The 21,131-nt window shown below is 37.3% G+C and overlaps 1 protein-coding gene across 1 annotated transcript in view; it reads right to left on the bottom strand.

The window, feature by feature from the left end:
• Positions 1 to 21,131, bottom strand: part of LOC118821736 (serine/threonine-protein kinase 32B-like) — a 55,147-nt gene that overhangs the window by 7,764 nt on the left and 26,252 nt on the right. The window contains exons 4-9 of the mRNA XM_036590464.1: positions 17,871 to 18,044; positions 11,413 to 11,450; positions 10,609 to 10,698; positions 9,496 to 9,599; positions 4,170 to 4,286; positions 3,295 to 3,420 (exon numbers count right to left, since the gene is read on the bottom strand). Of these exons, the coding sequence (XP_036446357.1) occupies positions 3,295 to 3,420; positions 4,170 to 4,286; positions 9,496 to 9,599; positions 10,609 to 10,698; positions 11,413 to 11,450; positions 17,871 to 18,044 (649 nt within the window). The remainder of the gene's footprint in view (positions 1 to 3,294; positions 3,421 to 4,169; positions 4,287 to 9,495; positions 9,600 to 10,608; positions 10,699 to 11,412; positions 11,451 to 17,870; positions 18,045 to 21,131) is intronic.

The raw sequence follows: 21,131 nt of genomic DNA, 5'->3' as shown, positions 1-21,131 counted from the left end.
ACACACTCCACTGCTGTCATGTAGCTAATTCCTCCTGTTGGTATTTTAAGCATTAAACCCCCCTTTTGCCTCCCCACTGCTGTCTGGCATCAAAATAAAGGTTGTATATGGGTCATAATCCTCAGAATAACTCCAAACTCTCCCTCTGCAGCAGTCCGTTCTCCATAACAACGCTGCACACACACACACACACACACACATACACACATCTGCACGTTTCCACTTCGTTTAGCTCAGTAGGCCTTTTTCAGTCCTATCAAGACTTCTATTGGCTCCTTGATGAGAAAACTGTAAAAATATTCTGTTCTGAAATTGCATCTGACTGGCTGAGCCACATTCAAACACATGGTAAAAAACGTAGAAGTTCCAACAGTACAGCACTGATTGGTTGAGAAGCGTTCTACTTTTTTTTTTTTAACTGTATTATTCCACTGAGCACCGGTAACTAAGTAATGACTCACTTTATGCTACAGCTAACTGTTACTTAGATTCTTCTTTAGCACATTCAAAAACTGGAAAATAATAAGATATGTGTTGTGTTCTATTGTAACAAGCTTGACATCATAACAACAGAAGATTGCTTGTTGGTGCTATATATAGCACATTCTCCATGAATCTAAAGAACCATTTCACCATGCAAAGAACCATTTAAGCATTCAAATAGCTCTAGTGCCACCCCAATAAAATCTCTGGGTCTCATCTGGACACCCCATTCTAAAAGTTCTAGATAGGCCTCTGGAGTGGCTTATGGCTGGAATGTTTGGAGAAGCATAAACTAACAATGTGTGAAATGCTTATAACATCTTAACATGATGGAATTTTCAACAGAAACCTGAACCTGCATGAGAGAATTCTTTCATCAGAGGATCCTTTCTATAGCCTACACCAGTTACTCACACAAAAAAAAAAATTGTCTTTTTTTATGTTTACACTGCATTTACACTGAGAGTTACACTGTTACAGACGGAAAACCGTAAAACAAAGCCATTTTATAGCAAAGTCTAATGTTGAAATCTGTCTTTAAACCAGCGTTTCAATAATGCTCCTTGTATGTTCACCATGGTATGTTACCATCAAGCTAGCAGGGTCAGCTCTTGGTCCAATACAGACACAGCTCATAACGCAAGCAAGTAACATTCATGTGTCAGTTTTCAAGTAACTCCTTCATTAAATGCTTGAACATAAAGTCTGTATTTTATTATTGGAGTGTTAACCTGTTAGCTTTCTGCTGACCTGTTCGGGCTACTCAGACAGAATATATCCAGTTATTGGATGTATTCATTGGCAGTTCATCATCCTGTTGGATTTTATGGGCACTGATTGTTTTTTTTACAACTAACAACTGGGCTTTTTCAAAGAGTCATTATGAAGCCACTTTCACATGTTGTGCTGAAGCTTGGTGCGTTACATTCTCATAACATTGCTGTTCTTGACGTACTACATTTCACTCAGCTGTAGTCACAGATGCAAACTCCACATTGAGAGAGTATGCCTCATAGACATTTAATGCGATAAAATGACAACTTAAAAAAGCACACTTTCAATATCTATGCTAAAAACAGTAACAAACCACACTTACATTCCCTAACCGGACATTTCAGCCATAACCTCAAAAAAACAAGGGTACAGGAAAAGATAATGTTTGACCTGCTGCCCATTTGGTCAGATTCTGAAGAACAAAAATGCAACAGGTTTATCAAATTCCAAACCTGTTGTAGCTTTTTCAGTCAGCTTTTCAGTCAGTAGCTGTGATGGCAGAACAACTAAGGAAAACTGGAATTTACCTGAAAAATTGAATATGATTTAGCAAACAAGACAGGCTGGGAAATGCTTTACACACTGGCTAAAACAAAATGGCAGTCAGGTTGATCTGGCAAAAATTTAAAAAGCTGAGCTGAACCTGATATTGCATCGGTTTTACGGCTCTGCAAACACTACAGCTTTTTGACTGAAGGAATTGACAACATTAAAGCACATTTGCAACAATGTGCAGGGTTTATTTGCTTTACTTTTTATTTATTTTGCAAAATTGTTGTACAAACACAATAGAACAAGATCATGCGTTATCATGAATAGCATATGCAACCAAATCACAGCTCTAGTGCTATTTGTGATAACAAATTCCCGCTCTTGTGTTCTATTATTTAAATATAAACATGTGGCCACATGCGTCAATTCAATTTTATATATTGCTCATAACTGGACCTTGGAGCACTGGAAGAAGGTTCACCTGGTCCTGTTTTTTTTTTTTACATCACATGGACGGTCGGCTACGTGTGTGCCATTTACCTGGGGACATGATGGCACCAGGATGCACTATGGGAAGAAGACAAGCTGGTGGAGGTAGTGTGATGCTCTGAGGAATATCCTGCTGGGAAACTCTGTGTCCAGGCATTCATCTGAATGTCAATTTGACACATGCCACCTACCTAAACATCATTGTGGACCAGGTACATCCCTTTATGGCAATGGGATTCTCTGACTGCAGTGGCCTCTTTCAACAGGAAAATACATCATGCTACACTGCACACACTGTTTCGGAATGGTTTGAAAAACATAAAACATCCAAATTCTCCGGATCTCAACCCAATTGAGCACCTGTGCGATGCGCTGGAACAACAAGTCCGATCTGAGGCGCTCCATCTCACAGCTTGCAGGATTTAAAGGATCTGCTGCTAACGTCTTGGTGCCAGATACCACAAGGACAAATAATATAGTAAATAAGTTCTTTAGTAATCCTCACCTATATTTTATTTTAATCAGTGCTGAAATTGTGAGAGACCCAAAACATTTTCAGATTTTTTGTCCTTTGTTGTTCCTCAGTTATCAATGCCCCACACAACCAGAACAAAATTCCACTCATTTTCAGCTGCTCACAAACCAGACTAATGGGATTGTCTCTCTGGGATTTTGCAGATTTTCTGAAACGTGACTTAGATCAAAACAAACATGGTGGACAACAGGCACAAATTTGTGCTTTTTTCCCCAAAATAAATTGTATCCTTCCATTCAGTTTGGCTCAAACTGTTGTCAACATTTCAGTGGGACAATCATAATTCCTCCCACATTACTGAATGTTGAATCATAAGTAAAGGAGACATACATTAATCTTTTTTCATGTTATTATAGCTCCTTGTGTTCTTTAAAATCTAACTGTGAGGAGTATAAAACAAATAACACTTTGTACATTTGTTTATGTCATTTAACTATATTTTACTATAAAAGGCAGATTAGCTCAGGCCATTGTTGTGTTACTTGTGCAGCTTAGAGAGAGGTTTGTGAATTGTTACTGACATTGGGAGTGAAACCTGGTGGAACTGCTTTCTCCAACACGGCGTCCCAGTTCACATCCGCCAGGTATGGAAGATTCTGGGTGTCCGAAATAGATGACAGACGACTCTCTGGGTCTTTAGTGAGCAACTACACACAGACACACACACACACACAAAACAAAACATAACAGTTAATTGTGTGGTTGTGACTTGAAAAATGTATTTGTTTCAGTTTCACTTTATCAGTGAAGAACCCTCAGGACATTTTAGGCCTTGAGAGAAGGTCGTACTGTTTGTGGAGAGTAAACAATGTATGTCTGTAATTCTTAGTTAATTTTTATTTAATAAAATCATCATGTTTGCTCTATTTAAACTGTGTGAGTATTGTAGTAAGACTGGCTGGAAGCAAAGGGGTTAAAATCTGGAAACACCCAAAGGAAAATTTTACAATCAGGCTTTTTCATGTGGTATCTAAGGCGATACGGCCAAGTGAGCTCTCCCATTGGTTATGCCCTCAGGAGCTGGACAGAAGGCCTTACATGTTAGATTAATCTCCAGTATACTTAGAAACTGACAATGGAATTAGAAAACCACGTTTTGATTTACAATGAGACAATTTTAGGTGAACAACTCACTCTATGCCTTCCAGAAATCCTTGATACACAACTGATTGTGAATATGACACATACCCTAACCAGGTTCCAGTCAGTTGTTAGAAATGGAAAACAGTTGCAGCTCTATGCTAGGACTATTTACAAAGTCATTGTAAAACTGCAACATGCAAGGTAAAATGTATGTTATTTCCTGTTAAAAGCTTTATCAGTTAGCAAAAATCTAAATTAGATGCAAACTTCAGTCCGTGTATCAATAATTTACTATTCACATTATGCCACTCACCCTGCGGAGCAGAGCAACCATGCCCTTGGACCAGGTGGACGAGTACCGCACGCGGTCACCACGGAATATGTTGAGGACATCATCCACTGCTGTGCTGGAGTGGATGTCATACGGCCGCTGAGAACGTGAAAGAGAGAGAGGGAAAATGCGGTTATTGCCACAAAAGAAAAGCATCACCATAAACATCCAGCTTGGCTCAGGGGACCAATATAACACAATGTCCATATATATGTATTTACATACATTAAAAAAAGGGTCTATTTCTGATGTTCAATTTACTGCTCAGTATTACTAACATAATTTCTCAATTCTGTTGTTGCATTTAGTTTTATGGTGTAACAAACTTAGCTATACATGTCCTGATTAACGACAAAGAATATGAAATGTTCTGAATAAAGTTATTATCTACTGGTGGTATCTTTTATTTTTAACTCAAGTCAGGACCTACACACTGGTGTAATGAAACTTTTATTTTGTCCTGCCCCACCTGGAATATGGCAGAAGTGGGACTTAAGAGGAGGGAAATTTTCAGATTGGGGAGACGAATGGCATCACACTGATACTCAAAACAAACACAGATGAACTTTTTTGTGGTGGAACCCTGCAAGAACATTAACTTGGGCAACTATGGCCGAGCTGTTCGTTCACTGAAAAGCCACCAAAGGTGAGAGTGCGAATTGTTTAATTGGGGATCACTGTGCCCCTGTGTCAGACTTCAAACTAAACTGTGTTGGTGGACATTTATTGTCATGCTGGCTTTCAAAACTGGTTTCTCATTTTCTTTTTCATTATAAGTGTGGGGTTTTGTATTGCTGCTATAGAAGCATGGTAAACATTGTAAATACTGAATGCTGGCATTTACTGTGGTTTAAATTTGGGCAACAACACTTGCATTCAGAATTCTCTTGTGTGCAGCTGTGCTGATATTTTTCTTATTTTTCTTTATCCGATGCATCAGCTTAGTGAGTTTTATGCTAATAGCCTGGATTGCGAAAAAGTATGTTGTAACATTTGGGCTAGTGAATGTTTTAAACATGATCTCATAAAGACAAAAAATTCTATTTAGCGTCAAAATTATTTTTAGTTGCTTTTTATGTTAGATCAAACAAATCAACAATAAGTCCTTAGTGATATGAATTATGTTTTCATTGGTGTCACTCAAAAACTATTGCGGCACAGCCAACAATAAAGGCACCATGGAGCTTCTTTTAAATTTACTTAAAAAAGTTAAGGGAACTGGTTGTGTCACTTTTACTAAGTAAATTAACAAACTCATTGTATGTTAAGTCTATAAATCTCCCTTTTAAAAACTTTTACTCTTTGAGTAAAATATAAATTTGTTCGGAAATACGTAAACTTTTAAACTATATTATTAAGACTTACTTACATGTAAATCCTTGCAATTCTCTTGAATCTCAGACATGATGCCAGACAATGTTGTGTTACATACAAATCCTTGCAATTCTCTAGAATCTCAGACATGATGCCAGATACCATCAACATTTTGTTTCTCTTTGGTCTGTTTTGCATTCATACTTCAAATAAGCAGAGCTTCTATGAAAGCAGACCAAGACCGACCTCCTCAGGGGGTCTCAGTTGACTTATTTCATTTCAACACTAGGGTTTGAATGTCAGAGCAATTGTGCCAAGGTACACTTTAATCAAACCAAACCTGTGAAGTGTAAACAAACTCAAATAGTTTTTTGCAGGTCATTGTGGTTCCAGGAACTGCAATGAATAGTCCACTGATCCATTCACCAGCTGTTCAGAGTTGTTCCAAATGTTTTGGGGTTGGATATAACATTGCCAGGCCATTTCAGAAACACATTGTCAGTGGACATCATCCATTATTTTTGGTCCTCATAGATGAAATATTAGTCCTACTATCATGGGTCAAGGCTACAAAAAATATCAGCATTGATTTGGTATCGATTTTTATTTGTTTATTTTTTGTTTGTTTTTTTGTTAGTTTGTTAGTTTATGATTGTACCAGCATGAATGTTTTGGTTTTTAAACACTGTTGTTTAATGTCTTACCATATATTTCAAGTTCGTGACTGGTCCATATCTACAATGCTGTGTTGGACTGTGTTATCTGTTTAATTCAACAGTTGACAAAGTTATTCATACTTTTCACAACATAATTCATTTACTATCACACCAATGACCCTATGCATCTTGTGATTTAAAGAACTTTAAAAATAAAAAAAAATAGGGCAGCTTATCTCAGAACTATATATAACGATGTCTCAGACATTAGGTAAAGTATTAATAATCATTTTTTGCAATAACTTTTTTTAACAGCTTTTGAGTGGCATTAAATGCTTCAGACATATGGTTCCTACAACTGACAGGACACAGTAAGCTTCTCTACAAAGAAGCTTAACCTTTCTAAATGGCTTTGTTTATATAATTGAATTCAGAAAATTCTGTGGAATTTCTATTTAAAAACAAACAAACAAACAAACAACAGAACAGTCTAATCAAAACAAGCAACAAGATATGCCAGGTTTGTAAGATGTTATTTTAGCATAGTAGCACTCAGAAAGCATGGTATAGTTAACATTATTAATGCAAACTTAAAAATTATCTGTGATGTATTTGGAAAATATTGCGATTTTAAATGTTATCAATACCGCCTACCACTGCTGTTCCTTTTTCCCTATCCTGTAGTAATCGAGAGTATTTCCTCAAAGAACCAAGTAAATGAAGGCAATACATTATCCAAAATGGAAAATCAAGGATGAAATAAATTGTTTTCACATGCAAATGAATGGAACCAACCTAACAGTACAGGGATAGTGCAATCAGACATTACATATAATATACAATCAATCATTCTTGGATAAACCCAACCAACTGATTGATCACAATTAGCTGGTTATGTATTTTTTGTTTGTAGTTTGTGTAATTAATACACTAGAATTTACAGTACATCAGAAGCACTGTCGTTAAAAAATATGGAAATAGTACAGGTAAAAGTGAAACCAAACACTCATTGTTCTCTGACAAACCCAACCAACAGGTTCATTATAATTTTTTGTGTTTAGTTCAACCAGTGGTGAATGGGCATAACAATTACTTTCATAATCATTGCATCTCAAGGAAAAGCTATTTATGGGTTAGTCACACCAGTGCCTAGGTAGCTCAGCAGTAGAGTGCTGCCTATGTTGATGATGCATGGCAGAGGTCGCACGTTTGATTCACTCCATTGGCACTTTTTTTATCTGACTGCTTAATCTGTAGCTACAGGTATGAACAACATATTTACTAAGTACAAGCAACATTAATAATACAACTATTATAGGTAGTTGAACCCATATATATTAGGCAATTGTAAAATGTTTGATTCTTTAAGTACTTTGACAGTCACTGCACTGAACTGTCGGAAGGAGGTGTGCTTCACAGCTCCTTCGAGCAGTTCATGTTGACAGACAACAATGGTAAATACACTGCAATACCTTCTATTTCTGATTTTAGGTCTATGATACCAGTACTGATATAATTTTCCGTACATTAGAAGCACTGTTGTTTTAGAAAATATGGAAACAGCATGAGTAAAAGTGAAACCAAACACTTGTTGTTCTCTGTTAGACCCAACCAACAGGTTCATCATAATTAGTTTACTGTAACTCATTTTTTATGTGAAGTTCTGGCAGTGGTGAACAGGCAGGATCACTGAAGTTGCACCTATGTACATGTATACATCTAATTTTTCATAACAATTACTTTCATAATCTTTGCATCTCAAAGAAAAGCTATTTCTGTTTAAGTCACACCAGTGCCTATGTAGCTCAGCGGTAGAGTGCCACCCATGTTGATGATGCATGGCAGAGGTTGAGCGTTCGATTCGCTCCACTGGCTCTTTTTTTTATCTGACTGCTCAATCTGTAGCTACAGGTATGAACAGCATATTTACTAACTACAAATAACACTAATAATACATCTATGATAAGCAGTTGAACCCATTAGCCACAGACAATTGTAAAATGTCTGATTCTTTAAGTACTTTGACAGTACTTTGTATTGTTTTCTTCATAATTGTTGAGTCTCAGAGAGAAGCCATTTATTGGCTGGTCATGCCAGTGTCTAATGTAGCTCAGCAGTAGAGCACTGCCCATGTGAACATGTATGGCAGAGGTTGAGCGTTCGAATCGCTCCATTAGCCCAAATTTTTATCTGACTGCTTAATCTGTAGCTACAGGTATGAAACACATATTCATTATATTCAGGTAAAAAGCTCAACATTAGCAGATTGCGTAGCTAAATTAACAAGTTTTAGACAAACTTACAATCTTTGGTGTCAAATGACTCCTTACAATGTTCAATGTTTAAAGAGCTTCTGCAAAATCACAGGAGAGGTTCTTTCATTTAAACTTCTCCATTTAAAGAGACAGTCTGAATTTTTATCCCCTGCACAAATTTATCTAAAACAGTCAAGTAAGGAAGTTGAGTCTCTATTAATTAGAAATGAAATATTTGTATGTAGATCTCTCAAAAACAACTTTAACATGACAGAGATTGTTTAGCAGGCAACAATATGTTAGGCTGAAAACCAAATATAAGAAACTACCAGTTCTTTAAAGACATCTATGAGGGTAATGCCGCAGATACATTATTAATTTTTAGAGAAAATTTGAGAAAATTTGATTCTTAGTTAAATCAGTAAAAATATAAATGAGAGAAGGTGCCACTCACCTTTCACCAGAAAGAATTTTGTGAATTAGAAAGATGTCCTTTTTTCTTGTGGAAAAATCCAATGAACTTGAACTAAACTACCATCACTACAGCCACTCTCAGTTAATGGCTATACTTGAAGTGGATGATCAAGAATCATTTATTATACATTTACTTTTTAATTACTAGCTTTGTTCCAGACATTTATCTCAGTAAAGTTAATATTCTGGACAATTAATTTTGGTCCTTATTCATCAAAGTTGAGCAGATTAGACTGCCTTTAATGGCATACAAACTACTCAGCATCTAATTTGTGAAACTTTCGCATGTCATTGAATCATTTGGAGATTCGAGCATAAATGATGAATCTGCTTCAAAAGTGTTGGCAAAGTTGTTTCAGGACTGCCAGACTGCCACATGTAAACTGTAAACCTATAAGGCAGGTGGACTTGGTGGCCAATGAGTGTAGGTACTTGGTAGATGTAACCAAGTAAGTGTAACCTCAGATTAATAGCCAGAATGTTCTCTCTGTTGCCCCTCTGCTTGAGTGGAAGGGTTCAATATTTAATGCAAAACATACTGGGGACATAGGGCATCCCTGTCAGTCATTCCTTTGCCTTTGACGCTGTATATATTGTGTGAGAACCTACCCATCCTCGTAAAATCTCATATGCTGTGATGCCCAGGGCCCACCAATCTACAGGGTAGGAATAACCCGGACCACCATCCACAAAGGACTGGAACATCTCTGGGGCTGTAAGAGAGGAGGCTCTTTCTGGCATGCAAAGTTTCTACAGGATTCTTTATAGCATTACTCAGAAAGTTATATACACACCAAGTCAACTCAGCTCTTCCTTGTTAAGCCTGTCTGACTGGATGAGCTGAACATACAGCTTAGTCCAAAGTTTAAACACAAAGCACAAAATGCAGTAAATCTCTCCTACACAACCAAACACTGTATGTTACACTATGCTATCTCTTCTCAAATTTATTTTTTGCCTCCAAATTACATGCACTTACCATCAAATGAACTGATTTTCCTCAGAATCAACTACAAACTGATATGCTTAACAACAACAACAAACATTTTCAGTGTAACAGTTGATATTTAACATATGATCTGCTAGTTGTTATTAGGTACACCCACCTTGTAGCTTAATGGCCATTTTATCAGGTATACCTACCATAAAGTTGCACGGTGTGGTTATACAAATACTGACTGTATTTAATCTGTGCAAAGTAGCACATGCGCGGATGCTGAAGCAGAACAGTGCATTGTTGGGGTTTTAAAAGTTGTCACACAGTGTCACTGCTAGGTTGAGCATAGTCTGTCCACCAAAAATATTCAGGCAATAGCAGCCTTATGGCCAGACACTGACCAATAATTAAAGATTTAGAGACTATAGCTCATCTTTTTCTATGTACAAATTACTGTGTTGGTGTTACTGCTGTGCTGAGAACTCTCTACCACTCAAATAATATTTGGCTAGTGTTGGTATTAAGGTGGACCCTTTCTGTTGATGAGTGGGGTAATAAATTGAGAGGGGTAATAAATTGTGCAGCCACTGGCGGGCTTCAGTTGGTAACTGTAAACCTACAACATGCACCTATATGGTAGGAGTACCTCATAAAATGGGCAATGAATGTAGGGTACAAGACATGCACCTAATAAACTGGCAACTCAGGCTATAATAATGGAATTTAGAGAAACAATGAAAACTAGCTTTGTTTTTAAATATTCATATTAGTGTTGTGATATTTACCCATGTATGGTTTAGTTCCTGCCATAGATGTGGCTTTCTCAGAGTCCTTTAGTACTGTAGCGACGTTGAAGTCTGTAATGTGGACATGACCTGTGATACACACAGAGGAAGTGCAGTGAATACAGAGTAACATGGTTCTGCTCTGCCAGACTAATAAACCCATAGATGGCTCTAAATAAACAGAGCATAATAAAGGCTAAGAATAATCATGTTTTTGCCGCTCAGGCTAAATTTCTAAAATGTGGCCAACGGGAAAGTTTAGACCAAGGGTGGCAGTCTTGGAGGTCTGGTGTCCAGCACAGTTTGGTGATTTTTCTGCTCTTAACACATGACTAAACGGGGTAATTATCTGCTGAGTTACAACTCACACATGAGGCCAACCTTACAGATCAGGTTCATCTTAGTTTTAAGATCACTTTAACTAGAGAGAGTGTTCAGTGTGATACTCGCTCTGCCATTTAAGAATCATTTTGTGCTAAAATGCTTTTGAGAAACCAAGGGCGATCAGGCTAACCTAAAAGATTACACTAAATTAACAGATCAGGCTAACCTATCAAATCAGGACATACTAAAATATCAGATTATTATTTGTGTGTCTCATTAATAAATAATATTGATCAATATATGTATTATTTTGCTTAAAATAAATTGAGTAACTCCAATCCATCCATCCATCCATCCACCCATCCACTTTATACTCATCCATATGCCTATTTATTCACTCTTTAGTCCAGCTGCTTGTGTGCAATTTAGGTATTAAGACCTGAGATTAGATGTAGAAGTAAAATCTCGTTACGGCCTTACCATGCTCATCCAGCAGGATATTATCTGGTTTTATGTCTCTGAAACGACAGAACAGAGCATTCCCATTAAAACACATTCTCATAATCAGGACAAAGCACACTTTAAAATGTCACAGGGCTATGTTTACACTCAAAGCTTTATCCTGTTACCAGCTTGATAAGACAGTCTGTTGCCACTTTATGATTGTTACTTGATGTCTTTAGATGTACATGCATTTTTGTCTGCTGAAGCATGAGAAGAAAGTCAGTACTAGTGGTGCTGTCTAGACTGGACCTGGACACATCAAATGTGAGTTAAGACAGATTAAGATTTTTTCAGAATATAAAAATAGAAAGAAGAAAGGGGAAAAATGAAATCCATTTATAATTCATTGTAACATAACATTATATAATTTATTATCTAAATATACAACTAATTATTAGTATATTATAGTCCTAGTCCAACTTGGCACTGCAACTTTTGAAAGCAAATGATGGTGCAAAAGTGAACTTTTGATGTTTTAAACCAAACAACATATGTCCATTTTCATTGTTACATGAAAACAAAGTAATAAAAACATTCCAATCTGCCCTCAAGGGATTTCAGAATTTTGGAAACAATGAACCTCAACAAATAATACCCAGCTAAGCCAACATTAAAATAATCACTTAGATCTTCAACTGGCAGTGAACACTCCAGCTCACCCCAAAGATGTTCAACAGAGCTTCAACAATCCAATTCATCCCAAAGGTGTTCAATCAAGCTCCATCACTCCAGCTCATCCCAAACCATAATCATTCCAACTCATCCCAGGAGTGTTCACTGGAGCGTCACTATTCAAACTCATTCCAAACCTTACTCATTCTAACTCATCCCAAAGATTCTTAATAGACCTTAATCACAAAGTCTTCCAGTGTCCAGTGTACAGTGGACAGTGGAGCTTCAACACTCCAACTCATCCCAAAGGTGTTCAGTGGAGCTTTATCACTTCAACTCATCCCAAAGATGTTTATTGGAACTTCATCACTCATCCCCAAGATGTTCAGCAGAGCTTCAACTCTCTGTCTTATCTAAAAAGTGTTCAATGGAGCTTCAACAATCCAAGCATCATCCTAAAGGTGTTTAATCAAGCTTCATCACTCCAGCTCATCCTAAACTTTAATCATTCCAACTTATACCAAAGATAGACCTTGTTCACTCCAACTCATCCCAGGGGTATAACACTCCAAGTCACCCAAACTTATCAGTAAAGCTTCTTTACTTCAACTCATCCAAAAGGTGTTTACTGGAGCTTCATCAGTCCAACTCTTCCCAGATATGTTGTCCCTGATCTACTTCTTGTGCTACATTTACTTACCAATGGAAATCACTCTAGATAAGTGTAGCTGCTAGATATTAATATGTTTAAAATAATTTTCCAGTCGATTTAGCTTGGCTATGTGTATTGTACTTCATCTATGTATCAAACTTGTAAACTTGTTTTAAAATGTGAAAAAGCAAATTTATGGATATAATTGGTATCTGTATCAATCACAGCAAGGGGTTAACTATTATAAACATAAATTCCATATTGACTTAAAATTGTTTCTGTCTCAATTCAGTGCATACCTTTAGTATCAGCACAGAATATAGAACTTATAAGCATGACAAATAAGCAGAAGAGAATTTAATATAAATGGTGTGCTGCTTTAATTAGCTTCTGCAGCTGATTAAAGGGAAGCTGATGAGACATCACTCTGGGAGAGGAGCTAAAGCCTCTTCTTAAGGTTCAGGAGTGTGCATTTGTGCATGTGTGTGTATGTGTGTGAGAGTTGATTTTAATGGAGAAGACATGCAGAGGAAAAATGATTGAAGCTGATTGCTCATTAGAGGGGATGTGTCTGCACTGTGCACATTTGACGTTGAGTATCTCTGTTATCTAAATGTGATGAGTGTAATCACTATGCAGGTGTTCACATGCGTGTGTGCTTCTCCCTTGACATTGATCTAAAAGCGCTCTATTTTTAAAAGTGATGTAGTGAGTAGTGTGCTCAGCATGCTGATGTGTAGTGCTGATGTAATTTTTTTTACGTTAAGTTGTAGTCTAAAGCTTTGTAGTTGGCTGTAGGGCTGTCACTGGATTTTGCTAGATGGATTTAATTATATGAATAAACAAAATAAGCTTCATCAGAATAGATTTATTACTTGAAATATTTCAAGAACATTATTTTGTTATTTTGTACATTCATTGTGTGAATGTAGTGTGTACATTAACCTGTTTATGAAAATCATGTGATTTCCACAGAGTGAACATAGATTCAAATTTTTTATCACTGATGTCCAGTTCCAACCAATGACTGTGTATATCATATGAATGTATATGGACACCACACTTACTCACTGAGTTCAGTTGTTTCAGCCACACCCACTGCTAACAGGTGTATAAAATCAAGCACATAGCCATGCAGTCTTCTTTCAAAGTCAGTTTGTGAAATTTCTGTCCTGCTGGATCTTCTCCGGTCAATTGCAAGTGCTATTATTGTGAAATGGAAACATCTAGGCACAACAACAACTCAGCCATGAAGCAGTAGAGTGTTTAAGCTCTACTGACCACTACTGAACACTGATGAGTTGGAGTGATGACGCTCCACTGAACATCTTTGGGATGAGTTGAAGTGATGAAGCTCCAATGAACACTTTTGGGATTAGTTGAATTGATAAAGGTTGATTGGACACTTTTGGGATGAGTTGGAGTGATGAAGCACCACTGAACACATCTGAGAAAAGTTGGGGTAATTAAGATCTATAGAACACCTTTGGGATGAGTTGGAGTGACTAAGGTACTACATACCCTAATCACTGTAGATACAATGTACTAGCATCTAGTGTAGTTGTTCTCAATCCTGACATTGGGGGAGTACACAGCAGTTATACCGTAATTACGAAGTAATACACTAAATACACAATACAACCAACAGAGATACAAAAGCAACCATATAGCATTACCCTAGCAACCACCTGAAATACCATAGAAACCACCTAAACATACCCTAGCAACCACTTTAGATAGCTAGAAGGCAACCACTTTGCAACACCCTAGCAACCACCTAGAATACCATGACAGTCACCTATTAATACCACAGCAATGACCTAGCAAACACATAACCACTATCTAGCAATGCTTAGCAATCAGCTGGAATACCACAGCACCTGCACTGCAACGCCATAGCAACTACCTGGAATACCACTGCAAACACCTAGCAACACCCTAGCAATTATCTAAGACACCATAGCAACTGCCTAACAACACCTTAGTACCCACTTTGGGTACCATAGCAACCACATAGCAACACCTTAGCAAACACCTGAAACACCACAGCACTGGTCACAACTCTGCTCCTGGAGATCTACCCTTCTACAAACTTTAACTCCAAAATCAGTCCCACTGATCCATTTAATTACTGCCTTCCAAAGTCCTAGATAAGCTAAATGAAGTGTTGGATTTGGACTGGAGGTAAAACCTGCAGGTAGGGAGTTCTCAAGGACGAGGTTTGGTGCCACTGCACTACAGCAATCACCTAGTAACACCCTAGCAACCACCTCAGATTACAGTAACTGAAATGGCGACTTAAACCTTCATTTTCAAAAGTGTAACCTATAGAACAGAGCAGATGTAAAAGGCAAATAAATAGTAAAGAACCTTAGATAAATGACAGAAATATAGATATAGATAATATATAGGAATATAAATGACAGGTGAGAAACTTATGGGACGATAAAGATACTGCAAATATAGAAAATTACAACTTTTTGGATGACTATATAGTAAGTATATATTACCAAAATATTTTGGAATACAACTTATTTTTTTAATAAACAATTCCAGAACCTTATGGAAATCTTTCACATCTTTATCCCAGCTGGTATTTTTTTACCCCTTACTGCATAGTGTTGCAATGACAATGCTGATTTTTATTTAGGACTTATTTAGTTAGGACTCCCCCAGTCACACGATACTACCAACGCTAGGAGGGTGAAGGCTAACACAGGCTTCCTCCTAGACCTACCCACCCAGAGAGAGCAAGGCCAATTGTGCTCTCTTGGACTCCCGGCTACGGATGGCTGTAGCATCACCAGGGATCGAACTTGCGATACTTATTTTTTTATTTTCTGCGTAACTACAATCTAAAAAATCTGATTTTATATTCTTTTGAGAATCTGAAGGCTTCATGTATAAAACAGTATATACACTTTTTCAGATTGCATGCCTTCCTGTTGCAGCCTGTTTACTTTTTTGTCACACACAAATCACATCAAATAATCTGTGGGATGTTACAATTTCTTTTTCACAAATGAAGCCAGTTCAGATGTTATAGGTTTTGTATAAAATGAGTAATATAATTGTGGCCATATGGCAACACCTTGCGACTGTAGAAGTGTAATCTGCAGTGTAAACAGTGGGGGTAATGAATACACTTCCATCTTCAAACCTTTTCACATTCAAATTTCATGTTTTTTTTTTCATGTTTCATCTTCCTTTGTCAAGGCTGGATCATGAAAGTGAGTGGTGTTTAATGGCAGCGTATTTCTTTATTCCACCATGTACACACAATTACAGTTCCATTATCATATGCTGTTGCCATATGACAACAAAATGCAAAGTACCCTCAAACATATTTTTAGATTTTTACTGCTTATGCCACTGCAATAAGAAACGTTATAAAAATGTTTTCATGTGTATTTCAATGGTTAATGAAAACAATTTCCAAAAAACATCTTAAAGAACTGCTCTTTTTTTCATCAATTAATTACATGAATAATTCAGGAGTATACAGGTTTATTGGCTTTTGTAAGAGTAATTGTGTGCCTCATTGTCTCTGTTTCTTTGTCATTTCCTCATTCAATCTGCTGTGTGTACGTGTCTCAGTTGAGAGAACAGTCTATCTAGGGCAAATCGAGAATGACTAACAAGCAGTCATTTCCCATCCGACTTTAAAGCAGCATTACCTTATAACATCATTCTTCACTTTTTCACTTTGTTTTCTTTAAGTTGGGTTCAAACTACAGTGGGTCTGTGAGTAATGTGTGACCAATGGCTTGATCACTGGCCAGAAAATGGCCTTCTGTCCTACCTTCAGCTTTGAAAATTAAAAGAAAATATATTAAGTTACAGCCTTTCTTCAGACAGCTCCACCTGCTGGACTAAAACTCCACTCGGCAGATTTGATTAGCATGTTACGGAGCTCAGGAGAGAGTCTTCACTTTTTCCAGAGTTAAAATGACATATAGTGTTAAACATGAACATGTATGGAGAGGATTAACTATTTTTGCTCAGTCTGACATCACAGCATTAAAGTAGTACTTTATACTTACTTTAAAGTATACACTGGTAGAGAGTAAATATAAAATCTTTATCTTTATAATTTATGCCAGTGTTCTGAACTAGGGTACATTTTATCCCTTACCTCCATATTTTCTGAGAGGTAAAGGTTCTGAGAGGCAAAAATTTATTATTTATTAAAAAAACACTAAGATTACAATAAATAAAAGTGAACAATACATTGTGACTGAGTGTGTCAGCTTAATCATTTCCAAAGCTTTCACTAAGGAAGCCCAGTATTTACAGTTAACACCCAATACCTTATTAATCAAATCAGTCCTTCATTACCTTAAATCAGGTGTCCTACTGATGGAATTTAACATGCAATGTCTGGAGTACACCAAGAAGTCAAGAACTAAACAACTCTATTGTTGCAAAAGTGTTATGACTTAACTGAAGTTTGGGCCATGCCTAAAACCCATCCCCCTTCCAATGTAATGTACTATAAATTTCCATCTTTACTTTCTGTTTCCGTGATAAAGTTTTCGCAATCCTCACCACCACCCCACCTCCTCCCTGTTTCTTAGTTTGGTCTCTCAGTCCAACCACCATCCAAAAGATGGTCCAGCCTACTAGCTCCAAGCAGAAGCTGCCTAGAATAATTCCCCCTCATATTACGCTTATACATGGAAGGTATGGCCCGAACTCACAAACTAAGATTTTAATACATTTTTTAAAAACATGATGTAATGTTTTACTATATTTAGGTTTACTTGCATGACTTATAATGTTGTATAATGTTTTTACTGGCTAAATGTATTTTCTGCCCAGACAATTTTAAACAATTCCAATGGCTGTTTAAGATTTTACAGTATTGTGTACCTGTTGGTTTTATTTGGGGTAAGGGGAAAAGGGGAGTATTTGAGTTGTAATTCCTATTTATATGTAATTCATAATAATAATTTTTTAGTGCTTCAAAAAAGATAAAATGCAGGATAATTTGATTTAGTTGTAAAACTGTCCTTATCGTCCTATTCATTAGATCATGTTGGAGTGAGAGCAGTAACTACTGTATTTTCGTGTTAATAGACTGAAGTATGTATTAACCATCTAAACACAGTGAAGAACTACTGTACATCAGAATGCAGTGTAACTCTATAGTGGATGATGTTGAACTCACCGGTGTATGATGTGGCATGATTGTAAGTAATCAAGAGCTAGAGCAAGCTCACAGATATACAGCTTCACTGTTTCCTCTTTAAAATGAACGTTCTGATGCAGGTGGTAGCGAAGGTCTCCCCCTAACAAGAGATCCACCACCATAAACATGTCCTCTTCATCCTGAAATGAATACCTGAAGAAAGAGAGTGAGAGAGAGAGAGAGTGAGAGAGAAAGAGAGAGAGAATTATTTACTGTTTCTTGATAAAAAGAAATGCAAAATACTTCAAAATGACTATAAATATCCGCCACATACAGTATTTATTAGTGCTATACTCAACTACATATTTTTTAGATACTATTTGGAAGGGATTACTACATTAACACACCAAAAAGTTTCATATGTAATAGCTTCCACTGCTTGCAGAAAACATGCTTACTTGTATATAACTGCTTTCATTCAAACCATCTAGCTAGCTACCTGTTATCCAGCTAGCTAACAGTGCCACTTCTATTGCCACTATACTTGACCTTCTTTCATGCTGCAGCCGCGTTGCTTGTCAGTACCCAGAATATTCTAAAAAATTATGCATGTGAAACAAACATGTAAACAAAACAATGCTTAATTACATGTTAAATACAACACAGCCAAATTAGCTTAATTCAAATTATGAATGGCTCATCAGCCTATAAAAGGTGCTTCGAAAAATGTTTAAAAATTACTGTAACGTGTTACTCTGTGTTGGTCACCCCATGAATTAGAGGGAGATATCAGTACTATCTGAGTAGTGTTGATGTAAATTAACTGGTGAGTTATGTTGTTAAGAAATAGGATATGTCTGTGAGGGTGTACAGTTGTCAGTATCTATACGGGGGGCCGATTATAAATTCTAGGGGTCCTGTTTGCTGTGGGGCCCCCTGTGCCATAGACCCCAGTGCAATTGCTCTCCTGCCCCCCAAGTAGCTATGGCACTGTTTCTGAGCTGTGTCTAACAGAGTGTTTGCTTTGGTCTTTCGTTTTTCTTTTGGTTTCCCAGTTTTCTGGTTTTCATGGATATACCCACTTGTTTCTGCCCCCCAGTTCATTGATCATCTAACAACTGCATGCTGCCTCCTTGCATGCTTTTTTACATAATTTCTGTAGCCAATGTCATAACATTAAGCTATAGCTTATTGCTGACAGCAGCGCAGTCATCAGTCTACCTATTCCACCCACACCAAATGAAGACGATATAACAGAGTTAAAATCAGACCGCTGAGATGTTCAAAGGGAAGGAAAACAACACAGCAAACTTAAAAACCTAAACATAATTATATTAGGCTAAATCATACTGCCACAGCGGGCACGAAAGATGTTTATGCACCTTTTGAGTCTTGCCTCTGATGACTCAGTGATTGAAGTAGACATTTTGACACAGTCCATTTCAGCTTTTGCTGTAAAAGAGTATATTCGCAGTCTACTGATGATGTTTTTTATATGAGATTTCAGCTTTGGACATTAAATGTAGAAAATGACATACATCACTCTAACAGTGATGGAATCTCACTTTTATAGCTGCCCTAGTTACATATGTTGACTGTAGCCGGAGTTTTAAATTCAAACACTGGTGGACTGGCAACTGGACTATAGCTTGCATATTCAGGAATGATGCAGAGGGTGTAATGATTTTGGTTGGCTAAAATACAATAACAGCAATCACAGGAAACAAATGGAATTTCATTATTTTAAAAATGCAGCTTTATAAATACTCTTTCCATAGTTTACTAGGTAGGTGTGATCAATCTGGGTAGGTCCAGGCCTATCCATGCCTACCAATGGTTACGCCCTGGCACTGTGCTTTAAATTAAATTAATGACACTGAGCAGTGCGGCTGAGCCCAGTACTAGTTGTTGCTACAATGATGCTCCCAGCATTTTATGAAACAAATGTTTTTATTTTGTTTCAGAAGTGTGAAAACTGGAAGATTAACATTGATGGCTGTGAATTCACAAAGGCAGAAAAATGCCCATGACAGTGAGGTAACCCATGAGTCTTGACAGCTATCCATTTTCTTGACAGAAATCCATCTCTACACTGGCTAACCTATGGTTCTGGTAATAGCTTGTGTTGGAATGGTTTGAATGGCAGCGGTTTGGTCTTTTGATGTCTGGTCATCCAGAAGCTCTTTCTGCACGGCAGGCGCTTCTAAGTGACCTCGCCTAGCAACGTTGAAAAAAATAGTGCTTAAAAAAATTACAAATTAGTATAGGATTGAAAATTACAGCAAAAAGGAAAATTTTTGTGCAAAATGTACAAAAAGGTGGCTGCAAAAAGATGGAGAGCAGGAAAGAGACAAAGAGAGGGGAAGAGAAATTTGTAGAATTGTAGAATGTGCCTAATTTGTAAATTATGAGGTTATTATGAGGTTCTGGAACACTTAATAATGGCAGATCTGGCTGGTCAATGGAGATACAGGATGTACATGTGAATTATTATTATTTTTTTTGATGATCAATTTTGTAACATTTTGTGCTGGTAAGTATTGATAAAATTAAGTATCATGACATTTTCCAAATATATCACAATATCGGATGATATTTAAGTTTGCTTTTATTTAGTGAAACCCATGCTTCCTCAGTATTACTACTCGATATTAAACAAACATGACACAGCTTGTTTTAATTGGACTGTTTTGTTCTGGCCCTATCTCACAAAGCATGTTCAGCTTTGTCAAAATCTAACAAATGGAATATTGGCTAACTCGTTTTTTTTTTTTCTTTTTTGGATTTTTACCCAAATTTAGTCGTCTTCAATTCCACCCGCTAGTTAGGACTCCCCCAATCACACCATACCATCAACGCTAGGAGGTTGAAGGCTAACACAGGCTTTCTCCGAGACCAGTGAAGCGTCATCTTTTCGAACTGTCGCTCAGGCAACGTCACTGGACAGCTGAACGTGCTCGGAGGAAAGCACTAACTGCCAGATCTGTTACGTCAGCTAACAGACGCCTGCGCTGACTAGCATCGCGTTAAGTGATGGGGGGAGAAGGAGGTGCCATCCTACCCACCCAGAGAGTGAGGCCAATTGTGCTCTCTTGGACTCCCGGCTACGGATGGCTGTAGCATCACCAGAGATCGAAGTCGTGATTTCCTGACGATAGGGTCAACGCTTAGATGGTTGCACCACTCGGGGGCCCAGCTAACTCAATTTAAGAAAGCAGCTACCAACTTTCTCTGTTAATCCAGGTAAAAAGCGGCACCAGTTGACACAATTTTCAAAAAAATAACAAATTATATATATAT

Source organism: Colossoma macropomum, unplaced genomic scaffold (genome assembly GCF_904425465.1).
Source record: "Colossoma macropomum unplaced genomic scaffold, Colossoma_macropomum, whole genome shotgun sequence".
NCBI classification, from domain to species: Eukaryota; Metazoa; Chordata; class Actinopteri; order Characiformes; family Serrasalmidae; genus Colossoma; species Colossoma macropomum.
The sequence above is the reverse complement of the archived record's forward strand: the minus strand, read 5'-3'. Positions and strand labels throughout refer to the sequence as shown.